The sequence below is a fragment of the Calypte anna genome, chromosome 4, assembly GCF_003957555.1.
Source record: "Calypte anna isolate BGI_N300 chromosome 4, bCalAnn1_v1.p, whole genome shotgun sequence".
Classification (NCBI taxonomy): domain Eukaryota; kingdom Metazoa; phylum Chordata; class Aves; order Apodiformes; family Trochilidae; genus Calypte; species Calypte anna.
In genome coordinates, this window is record NC_044247.1 from 11,754,304 (window position 1) to 11,766,936 (window position 12,633).

Sequence of the window (12,633 nt, forward strand, 5' to 3'; positions counted from 1 at the left end):
TCCCAGGTGCTTAGTGTCTTATTGGTAACAAGCAGAGGGCAGGAAGGTGACTGATGTCACCTGCATTGGGGTTGGGCTCCAGTGTTGGTGTTAACCTCTTAGTCATTAATATTCTGCAGCTTTCTAGTACACAAGCACCTATATCCTATATGCTATCTCTCTGGCTATATATATATATACAGATATATGTATTTTAAATATACATATATATATGTATATAAACATATATAGATATAGACCACACAATATCAGACCTCTGAAAACACAGGCAGCTTTAATTAATAAAGTCTTGCACTTTTAGCATATTTGTACATATAAGCTAAAAAGCCTGATGGGTATAATCAGGCTGGTTTGACAAACACAGTGAAAAGTTACTGTATATACTGTAAAAATTCCATGTTAAAAGAAATAGCATTGAGTATAAATCTTGGTTTATTTTATATGATGTTGAATATAGATTGATTTTTAAATGTTACTATTCTTAAAAGTATTTTGTAATGGGAAAAAGGAAGTGTCTTATGAAGATGAACAGTAAAGATTTTATTCTTGTCTTGAATCTATGTCCCTGCACAGCTCCATTGAATTGGAGCTGTGTATTTCGATGAGCTTTAAAGAGATTGTACATAGTATTTTACAAAAAAAAAAAAAACCAACACAAACAAGCAAAAAAAATTAAAAATAAAATAAAATAAAATACTTGTAAGTTCTCTTACACAATAGGTGCTGTTTTTATTCCCTGGGTGATCCATGTCCATTGGGATCAGAATCTGCTCCTTGCTCTCCAGGAGGCACAGGAGCATCAGCCAGGATGTGTGCCTGGGTATGACCAGCTGAAAGGATGGGGCTCAAGATGAAGACTGGGATTCCCCTGACCAGTGCCAGGAGTATTTAGGGGTAACTCATAAATCAGAAAGAAGAAGGCATCAAGGTCAGTGTTAGACATCTCAGCATGCTGTAAATTGTTTCACTGGGAAGCAAGAAACAAGTAAGGGTGCTCTTCCTGGGCCAGCTCAGCAATGAAGTGAACTCAGGCTGTTTGGTCAAGGCTAAACTAGTCCCAGGCTTCAAAATCCTCTTGATTTTTCCTCCACTTCTGGGGAGGTTGGCATCCTAGCATGGGTTTTGGCTTGGTGCTTCCTATGGAAAGCACTGACAAAACATGGCTTCAATGTGATCAGTGCTCTTGAAGAAACTTGTGAAACATTCACCGTGAGGAATAATAGTGCCTCAAACAAAGATATTTTTTTTCCTTAAGTGAAACGAATTTTTATTTAGCACCCCATTTTTCTTACAGTACTTCTGCATACAATACATTGTATAAAAAGCCAACCTGCGAACACAAAGGTGTTGCCTTCTTGGTAAAGTGACAAAGCTGTAGCAAAAAAGACACAGTAGCCTGTTTTTCTGGAAACAAACTGGAATATTTCTGTTTTAGTATACATAACACCTGCAATTGCAATCAAGCACCTTGAATGGTGGATGAGAAACAAGTACAATCAACACACAGCTATTTCTTAGACACTGTAGTAGCAAACTCTTCTCAAAATACATTATAATCTAACCATTAGAGTGATAACAAGTGGCTTGGTTTAGGAATGAAGGGGTTTTTTTATGAATCATGTGCCAGCACCCATTTCCATGTCCTGGGAAATGCTACCTGTTGAATTACCAGCAGTTCTCCAACATGGTGGAAAGGGCTTATACATTTTGTTAACTATCAGCTGAGCTATTCCCTCACCTGGTGCATTCAAGCCCTGAACTCCAGCAGCCAGGTGCTCAGGGCTGCCCCCCTCACCTGGAGCAGAGGCACTGGTGACAAACTCCCACAGCAGCACAAGGACTGGGAGGACACAGCAGCTTTGCCAACCCCCCCCAAGCTAACAATTACTGAGAGTATCCCCTACACAGGTCTGTGCAGTGCAGACAAAGAGCCACTGGGAATGTTTCAGGGTAAACAACCATGACATAGTGGCCAAGTCACAGCAGTGACATTGCAGCAGGTAGCACAAGTTTAAAACTGTATGAACAGCCTCACTAGTTATAGCAATCTGTCCTATCTCCATCCCTCCAAATGAGGCACATTCATTTGCTTCCTGTGACTGAACCAAAAAAAAAAAAAAAAAAGACTGATAACTTCATGAAAAATGTTACAGGAAAAAAAAAAACCACCACACCATAACTTAGATATGTGAAATGACACATCAGTACTCACTTAACCACACTGCTTCCTGTTTGTGAATGAACAGCCCCAAAGTTCAAAAAACTTTTCTCAACACCGCCAAGTTATAATTTAAATGGAAAGTCCCCCCTTGGGAAGTAGCTGAGTAATCCTGGGTCAGACACCCTGCAACCACCAGACTTCTTGCCTGAACTTCTGCTTAATCCCCAGGTACATGTGGCAGCTGCCCTGCTGCAGCAGAAGTTTGCTCACCCACAACATCCTCATCAGGCAATATGAGGTGAGTCTGGGTTTATTTTTGCATCACCAAGACACGCCCAAAAAAGCTGCATGGTGTGGGGATCTCCAGCCCTTTAGAACTGAAGAGAGAAAGAGCTTCTGTTACTCCAGCTGCCCCAAGCCCAACTATCTCTGCATTGAGCTGTTGGCCAGCCTGTCCCCACAAGGAAAGGGAAGACAGAACCTCCAGAATTACTCTGCCACAAGCAAAGGATGTGTGTTTCTCAGTGTGTGGCAGAAGCCCAGCAATCACCTCTGCTCCTTGGCAGTTGCTCCATCCACATCTCCCTAAGGCTCAGCCCATGATCCACAGACTCCCAAACAAGACCCTGCAGTTGGAGGAGTGCTGCCAGCCTGCTGGGAGTGACCATGCTCCACTCTCCATCCTGCCAAGGCTGGTGCCTGGCCACTCTGCTTGGATCAGCCTGCAGGTGTGTCACAGGAATTTTAAATCATTCCCCTTTTGGGGCACATTACCCTTTTTGAGGAAAAAACAGAAACAAGTTGAACAGAAAATCCATGCAGTCAACAACATTTAGCATTACTCTGTCCTAAATTCTCACCTTAAATTTATATATATATAAATATATGTATATGCTGGCATTCTCTGCACAAGCTATGATAGCTGACAGGAGCTACTACATAGCTGGAAACAGCTCTACACTCTTGGATTTACACTAACAGAAAATGGTATTTTTAAGGTGCTCTGTTTTGTATAACCATACCAAGTAATGTCACAAGGCTGTCTTGCAGATTCCTTCAGTAGAGTTTTCTGTATTTAGATCTTAGCATCTTGGCTCTCAAACACAAAAATGTCACTGAGTTTTATGACTTTCATATCTCTGTGCTACCTTGCTTGGTAAATAGCTCATAACTTTGACTACTTATTGAAATTAACAAAATCTGTCATTAACCTACAAAAGCTTCTTGGATGAGCAGCTGCATCTATTTTCATGGGGCTCCATTAACTTCAGCACAGTTATTTGCAGCAGAATTATTCACTGAGCAAACCTTATCTGACTATGTCCTGGACTAGAACAACACAACATCACCTGCTTGTTATTTCTAAAACTACCTTAGGAAATTAGTAAATACATTTTAAAAGTAACACAGTGTTTCCCTACTTTTCCTCAGAAACATACCCATATGAATAGATTAGATTAGAATTAGATTTTATATTTTAGACATAAAAATATAAATCATTATTATATTTTATCAAGTGTAACTAGTGTGTGAAAGCTTCTGAGAAAAAGCTTCCTCATTTCTCACATGTATGATGAAGTTTTTGAAGTTACTGTTCATTCAGTAAAACTTTATTTTACATTAATACCTGAGAGTATGGGGGAAGGAAGAAGAAATTAATAAATTCATTGCTCCTGATCTAAACTATCCTGTAGAAGCAGAATGGGAACTTTAACACCAGCTGCAATTATGTGCTTGTAACACAGTTCAGAATTCCATTTATTCTTCATTCATATTAGTATTGCAAAAAAGGCCAAAAATGAATGATGCCACCCCCATTCTACTTCAGTATAAAAATCATGCACAATATAAAAATAACACTGCTCTGCAGAGAAAGATTGTCATACAGACTTTGGAAAGGCCATTTAGCAGAGTTCCAGTTTACTTTGCTGTTGATGTTAAAAACATAAGCTCTTCCCCTCTTTCTCTAAACCCATTCTAGCTCCAGCTACCAAAGGTTCAAGGCCAATATTTATCAGTATTAATCCTGGCAGAGTTTGCCTCCACAGGATCTTTACTGTATCATTTTTTATATATTAAAAATTTCAAGTCAGATTCCAGAGGATTTCCTTGGGGAAAATGGGAAAGAGAACTCATATCCCAGCTGAGCTAGAAAAGCAGGAACCTGGTTGGTTGTTGCAAAATCTGAGACCTGGGCTGGGAGAATGCAGTCTGCAAACTGCTGATAAAGCCCTGAAAGCTGCAGGAGTCCAGGGCCATTGCTAACACCAAAGCACAGGGATTGAGAGCAGGGCAATTTCTTCTCATCTTCTTGTGCCTACCATAGCCTCTATTCTTAGTCTTCACCCTGCTTTGATCCCAGCTGACATGTAAGTTTGGAAATAACTAATTAAACTAACCTGGAAGACAACCTCCAAGCTGTCAATACTCCTTTTAAGTGAAAATGCCTGGAAGTCATTCCTTGTATCACAGTAATTGAAATGAGCCTGGAGACCACACATGTTACCTGCTGGCATTCAGACTGCCTTGCAGTAGGTCACGTCCAGTATTTCTGAGCAATGTTGCCTATTTTAATAACATGGTAAAGAAAGTTTATCATTCAGTCTTTTTTTTTTTAATGAAACTTATGAACAATCCAAGAAAGTGATCGTGCTTCAAACTATTTTTATTTACATTTCATACAAGTAATCTGATAGGAAGCTAACTCTTCAAATGCCATTCCCTATGTACACACTGAACTGAATTTCCACGGTAACAGCCTTCATTTGTAAGCACTTTATGTGGTTAACTCAAAGGCAGAGAAAATAACTACATTCTGATTCTTGCTTTAAGTTGTAAATTTTTAGCACTCTCTATTTTAACTTTTATGTCATGAGGCTTCTCAAAAAACCTCACAAAGGCTGGTTCATTTAGCAAGGAGGCCAAAATCTGTTCAAAGGCAAAAGACCATTCGTGGGTCCCTCTCAAACTCTGTGCTCTGCTGCCTTCAGTCTGCTCAGAGCTGCTTTCCTCCTGCCCTTCTCTGGGGATTCCAGCAGGCACCTCCATCACAGCCACTGGACTTTTGCTGGGTGAGGTGGGAAGCTGCAGTCTTCTCCCAGCTTCTTCCATTTTCAGCAGGAGGGTGGTAACCACAGCTATAGCCCTGTACAGCAGTTCCTCCTCAGGATCCCCATGGAACAGATTGTACAGAGTTTTTGAGAACTGGATGAACTGAGACTACAGAGAGATACAGAGGAGAGACTGTTCAGAGAACAGCAACACAACCACCCTGTCTCACTACACGTTGTGATTTCAGTCCAGTGCCTGCTGCTCTAATGACATTATGGGCTTGGACCAGCCCTGGTAAACCTAAGTGTGTCTGAAGGGCTCTCTCTTCACAAGTTTACAGTTACAACAGTTTGATAAAAACCAAAACCACAATCTAAAGATTAATGTGAAGGTCTGAAAATTAAGGGAACCTACAAATCCTTTAGAAAGCTATTAATAGGACTTAACAGCAGTCAAAAATAGATTTTAATAAGACAGTTTACCTGATTCATTCTTGGCAAATCCTTAATGTTTTCTTCCTTTTTAAGGAGTTCATCTTGCCATTGCCTCAGATATGCCTGAATATCAACCTTTCCCTTCCCTACTTGACAAAAAGAAAAGAAAAGAAAAAAAAAAAAGTAAAAAAAAACCCCAAGTGAACAAACAAGAACTAGGTTTCCCATGAGAAAAAGAACTGGCATCCTCAATGTTATTCCTTCTCAACAGAGTGGTGGGGCCAAGGATCCAGGGTCAGAATTTAAATTGCCCTCCCCACTCCCAGGACTCTATTTATAAAAGTGGATATAATGTTAGCACTACACTACAGATGATGTTATTCAGTATACTTTGTCACCACACACTTTGCCAGCTCTACTCCAAATGACACAACTACTAAGCATGTCTCCAGGATTCTTTACCTCTTTCTGGGCTGTTCTTCAAAGAATCACTTTCAAGACTATCACCAACATAGGATACTACAGGTTAGGAAGAGAAAAAGGAGAAAGTTAATTATTCAAGAAAGGAGGACAAATTTTATATTTCTTTTTATCAAAACTTCCTTCCTTAAGGAGCAAGACCCTCACTGACGTGTCTCAACCACATGACTCAACACAGATGAGGCCAAGAAGAAACCTTATGGTAAGATTTATAGACTATCTATAGAAACAGAAGTCACCATGAGGCTGCAGATGGCAAATGAAAGTGCAAACATCTGTATTAAGCAAATAACCTTAACAATGTTCTTGGTGAGAACAATGAAGTTCTTGCTTTGAAGTGGTGAGAACTGTACCCATACATTACAGATAAGGATTCTGGGTAGTTTTTAAAAAACAAGAAGGATCTGTCTCCAAGGAAGTCAAACCACACAGCTTTCCAAACAGAGTATTTTATCATAACCATAAAATTAGAGCCCACAATTTTTTTTTCAGCTTCCTTGGTTTAAAACAGAAGCAGAGGATTTTGAAACACTGGGTTATGTGCCCAAGATAATTATTGATATGGATATTTTATCTCTTGAGGTAAGAAATATCATCCCTTTATGTCTTGAATGCCAAAGTGAAATGGCCATCACTTCAACAACCACTGCAACAGGTTGCCTACTACACTGAAAACGGATGGCCAAATACACTCCCCTATTTCCCTGTAAACATCCATAGGCTTTGGATTCAATCCTCACACTGGCTATCCACAAATTTTGCACTACTTGATCAAAATGTAACTATCCAGAGACAATCTTTGCAGAGGATTCTTGGTGACAGTGAAATGATTTACTGGATTTTGCAGTTTTCAGATGAGAGCTCCCCATTTTTCACCATCTTTCAGACAATCGATTCCCTCTAACATTCCTCACACTCTGGCACTTACCACTGAGTTGGCTGAAGTGGATCAATTCTTCTTTTGAAAGATCACCACCCTTGGAAGGACTTAGAGATTCTACTTCAGTAAAAGCTGCAATAAATAAATAAATAAATAGTTTCTGGGGCTCCCAAGCATTACCAAAGCAATAATAAAAAGCAAATTCATAGAGACAAATGGACCCAATGAAAAGAAATGGCATTAGAGCAGATTAGAGTCCTCCCCACAGAACACATCCCTGTATCACAGCTATCAGACCTGGACTGTAGCCAGGACTGGTGACAACAGGAAATACAGTTCAGAGGCCACTGCCTCTCACTTACCTGGAGGGATGTGCAACTTAAAAAGAAGCTTGAGTTTGTCAGTGAAACTTCCATTATACATGGTATCTGTTAGAGGAAAGAGGCAAGAAAGTATTTTTCAACTGGACCAAACTTCAGAACACCCCCTTAACCTAAACAAATACAACCCAGGGAGGTTGGAACTGGACATGTATCCTACTTTATGTGGAATATAATTAGACATGAAGCTTAAGAAAAGCAATATAGCCTGGGCTTTGCCTTCATGAAGGAAAGCCACTGAAAAAGGCTATGATTTTACTAAAATAAAACCACAGCACCAAAGAAATATATGCTAATGTCTTTTCAGTGTTTCCCCTTAAATTTTTGTTTCCTGAACAATACCACTTTGAAGACAAGATGAAAGGAACAAAGTAATAAGTCAAGGAAACTTTCAGTTCCTCAGAGATATAAGGCACTGGTCACCTTGCCACAATCTGTGTATGAGATGACTCAGTATGAGGAAGCATTTATCATCAACCAAACATGCTGGGCAATGAGATCATATAATTTCTTCATTTTCTGATATTTTCATGGTAAAACTGTATTTCAGCTTAATCTCAAATAGGAGATTATTCTCAGGGGATTAATGATACTGGTTCATGATAGCTATATCATGGTGAAATAAATCCAGGCAAGAAAACAAGAGCACAGTCTTGCAAATTAAAGCCTTTTTCATCCACATAAATAGTGTAGATCCCACTCTCAAGCTTATAAATATATTCTGAACAACTGGCTTGCCATTTAAACAGTCTTTGAATGTAATGTTACATGACAAAAACCATACTGTTTGACCCAGAGCTCAGAGGGCAGTCTCCATAGGCTCTCTATAGCATATGGAAGGTGATACCCTCCAGAACTGCTCCCAAGATGAAGCTCCTTCATGAACATGCCACAAATGTGTGTTGTTCTCATACCAAGAACACAGGCAAATTGTTTGAAGTTTATAAGGCAGTCAGAGTTCTCATCCATCAGTCTGAATGTCCACAAGGCCAAGGAGTCTCTGTTTGCACAGTGTGACCAGGGGCTCAAGAGGTGACAGAGAACCCTGAATTGCTGGCAATCAACCCGATATTGGTCAAGATAGGGCAGACTGGCATCATGATGTTGCAAGACAGGACTATTTACATTCCAGTAACAGGAAAGAAAGTGCTCCTTCTGCAAAGGAAAGAGAGAATGTTAGATTTTCTGAAGCAGCAGCTCTTTCTGGGCTGTGAAAAGTTAGCTCTATAACTTGATTTAAAGCTGACATCAAAAACATATGTTGAATCTAGCTTTTACTTCTGTTTCTTAAAACTGTTTCACACCCTTAGCACAGTCAAGCATTAAGATGGATGTTTGGTAAGTGAGGATTATGGCACATTACCTTGAATAAGTCATAAAGTTCTTCAAGATCACTAGGACTAAATTTTACATCCTGGGACACAACACGTAGCTGAAACAAAATTAAGATAAAACAAATTAATGAGTCATCCACCTTTAGAATAAGCCTGCAGAATAAAGCTGTGGGAGACTTGACCTTGCAGTAAAATACACTGTTTGAATATTCCAGGTTTTGGCATGCTACAGTTAGGACTAAGAATAGAACTTCTTTTCAAAAGCAATCAGAAGATTATAAGACTGAAAGAAATTTCTTCCATAAAAAGGGACCTTCAAGCTAGTCACATTACTTGCACACATGGAGCCTACATTATGAAAGCCAGGAGATAAAATTCAATTATGTATTATGGTGTAGCATATAGCTTCTTTTATAAAATAAAAATTATTTTTTAGCTCTCAACAGTGAAGCTGAATCCTCAGTTTTTAAATTAAAAAAAAATAAATAAATTGTTCATAGCGTTTTAAAATAAAGTAAGCTACAGGACCAGGTACCATGTTAAAAAATGAAATACAACAGTTCTCATCTTAGCACAACCAACAGCATTTAGTATCAGTTGTTACAGCCCACATTTACTACAGAAAGAAGCACTGCTTGATACTAGTAGGATCCACTTGAAGAAAGCAGGCAAATAAAGGAAGCACCTTGCAACCTCCACATTCACTCAGGACTCAACTCAAAGGAGGATACTGGCAGCTGAAGAGCTATCACACCATGGAGGCACCACTGGACATTGACACACACCCCAGACAAAAAACACCCCTTGCTGAATGCAGCACAATAATCTCCTCAGTGGCACTTGGGATTGCTTCCCAAAGTGGAAATGCAGATGATTAATTGTTTTACTGTAGCACTGTGAACATTTTACAGTGGTCTATGCCTCTGAGAGGAATGCATTAACAATTTAACAACAGCAGACAGGAATATAGGTCAGGCTGTTCCAATCAATGCAAAGTGTCAGAGATATGCCAGCCTTTAGAAGTTGTCTGCAGTGGTGTTACTGGTAATGAGAGCAGAAGGTCATGCTGTGATTCACAGACTGAAAATGTCACAGGCCAAACCTCAGTTAACAGACACCCTACGGATGAGAGGGTTTTAATATAGAATTATATATTTGGACAATGTATCTCTTCTCAGAATTTTCCAAAAGAGAAGGAATTTTATTGGTGGGAAGGGTTTAGTTCTTCTAAATCACTCACCACATTCTGCTTGGTTGTAGCTTCTAATGCCTGGATCACACAGAGCCTGTTCCTGCAGCGCATGCTCTCAACATCCTCATATCGAATATCTCCATACCTCTAAGAAGAAAAGCACCATTCCATGAAATCAGCTACTGCTGGACACTTTTATGCAGATATTTTAGTCTTTTTTGCATCTGAGTACAATACAATACAGGAATCAAAGGAAAATCCCAGAAACTGAGCAAAGAATCATTTATTAGAGCACCAACATTCTCCTTAAACAGCATAACCTTTAAAATTAGGGAAAGTGTTTCAAAGAGTGATGGGAGAAAAGAAACTGGAGTAGCTCACTAGGAAAACAAAGGAGGAGACTGTGTATCACATGTCAGCTCTACATCCAGCTCCACTATCACATGGTGACTGCTGCTGCAGAGTGGCAAAGTCTAAGATGTCAGGGCTCGAAGTTTAGTCTAGTGAACTTTAAAATGAGCTGAAGTAGTTTCTGAACTGTTCTTAGCTACCTCTGGAATTTCTGAAGGACAGGGGAGGTGTTTGACATTGAAATAGAATAAATACATTTACCTGTAAAGAAAAGTGGGGTAGGGGGCAAAATTAGAAACAAATTCCCAGAAAAATCATGGAACAAGTTATGAAACAACTAAAATTGAAAGATAAACAGGTAAGATAAATCACAACAGTGCAACAGTCTCTATCAAGAGCTTGTCAAATCAATTTAATTTCCTCCTACGAGGAAACTGAGTCTAGTCTCAGTAGAACTGAAACAGCAGATAGGATACATCTTTACTTCTGTAAGATTTTTGGCAGTCTTCAGCAATGCAATGAGATAGACAAGGTCCAACCACGATCACCAGGCACCCTGTGCACAATTGGTTCTCATAACAAATTTTAAGAACAAATGAGTGATCAATGACCAAAGTAGCCAGGACTTTCAAAAGCTTTCCCAGAGTGTGTTTTGTTTCCATTTTCAGCAGTGTGCTGATATGAAAAACTACAACACAGTCGTAAAGAATCTGAACACATAAGCTTTGAGGAGAGGTTAGAGGAACTGATTGTGTGGAATTTAGAAGAAGAAAATACCAGAGTTGAAAAGGTAAGTGATGAGCAACAACCAGGTAGTGACAAGGATTTGCAGAGAAACCTGCAACTGACTGTCCTCAATAGCTCTTTATGAGCATCCATGAGGAACTACACTGGACATTAGGATATTTTCTGACAAGGGCAGAGAAGCCCCACAATGACCTCAAGTTTTTGCAGATCCTCTTTTAACAACATTAGATCTATTTCAAGGAAAACCTGTGTGTATGCTGATCAAGGAGCTGAACTGGGTGACCTGTGAAGTTACCTTCCAGAATTGTATTTCTGTGTTCTTGTGAAGACCACTACCTCCTGACTTGGAACAAGGAGGAAGCAGAGAGAAATTGCATCTCTGAATCATAACTCATTCACAGGTCTGGCTTCTGGGCACTGATATTGTGCAATGGCCTCAGTAAGAATATAAACAAGACATATAATCTACCACTGAATTAGTGTGATGTGATAAAATGTTACATGTTCTTCCCTGCACTTGTTAAACTTGACTTCTTACCTGATTAAGCTGCACAAGATAGTCTTGCATTTCTGCCTGAGTCAGAAAGGCATTAAACTGTAACATCATTTTAAAATTCAGTTCCATATCTTTTCCCTTCATCTCATTTATCTCAAGAACACCCATGCGAAGCAACAGTATCACAAAGAACATCTCTGTTCACTTAGTCATTATCTGTAACTAGACCTATCTGCAGAATGACAACTCTACATTGCAGCAATCTCCCCATTTTGAAATTTGTTTTACTTTATTTCAACAGTGATATGAAAATAAAACCCTTCACCACAACAGAACTGTGTTGAAATTAACCACCTAGTCAAAATGGGAAGTGGGAAATTGACTCTTACTTTATATCAGCAATTCTCAAAACAGGGGTTGTGACACTTACCAGCAATGAACAAATTCAGTTTCAACTGAAGATTAAAATTGGCATGAGACAGATACAGGGATGAGGGCCTAGGAACAGGGCTGTATACTTAGAAGTGGGAGATTGAGGTTCAAGGATATGCCCATATCAGTGTTCAGGGGGACTGGGTAGAAACCTGTCTACAACTGGATACAAATCCACACCCTGATACAAATTACACTAAAGAAAATGCCTCATGAAAATAGGATAAGAAAAGGACAAGCTAGACATACTTCCTCCCCTATGCAGAGATGCAGAGCTAGATGCTGCAGACATCAAACTTGTAAATTGAAAGAAAGTGCTAAAGGACTGTAAGTGGACTCAAGTACAGAGTTTCCTGCATGGGTTGTTACTTCACATGCTCCCACTGACTGCCACCTGCAGTGAGCAGTCTCAAATTATTAAATGCAGGGGCTGTTCCTGCTGTACTTTGTCATTTGCTTGTCATACCAATAAAGTGAACAAGGGATAGCAATACCTGAGATACCTAGGAAACTCCACTCAGGACAGCCAGCAAGTACCTTACAGGCAGTTAAAAAAAACCCCAAACAATACAAAACCAAACCTACCCCATAACCTATAAAGTTTCCACTGCCCAATTTCTACCAATCAAAACAGACTTTCTACTCTAGTCTGTACAGTGCAGCTGCACTGTTTTTAAGTGAAAACATACCCAACA

General features: G+C 39.5%; 1 protein-coding gene across 4 annotated transcripts in view; it reads right to left on the bottom strand.

Annotated features, from left to right (window-relative positions):
• Positions 1-1,250: 1,250 nt before the first annotated feature.
• The window catches only part of TBC1D8B (TBC1 domain family member 8B), a 37,914-nt gene continuing 26,531 nt past the window's right edge, over positions 1,251-12,633 (bottom strand). For 3 of the 4 annotated variants that reach the window (XM_030448963.1, XM_030448961.1, XM_030448962.1), the window contains exons 14-21: positions 9,961-10,059; positions 8,750-8,818; positions 8,301-8,541; positions 7,369-7,434; positions 7,055-7,138; positions 6,109-6,165; positions 5,695-5,792; positions 1,251-5,380 (exon numbers count right to left, since the gene is read on the bottom strand). In XM_030448963.1, the coding sequence (XP_030304823.1) occupies positions 4,970-5,380; positions 5,695-5,792; positions 6,109-6,165; positions 7,055-7,138; positions 7,369-7,434; positions 8,301-8,541; positions 8,750-8,818; positions 9,961-10,059 (1,125 nt within the window). In that variant the 3' untranslated portion in view covers positions 1,251-4,969. Of the gene's footprint in view, positions 5,381-5,694; positions 5,793-6,108; positions 6,166-7,054; positions 7,139-7,368; positions 7,435-8,300; positions 8,542-8,749; positions 8,819-9,960; positions 10,060-12,633 lie in introns of those variants that run through there. The other variant, XM_030448964.1, reaches the window with a different exon arrangement.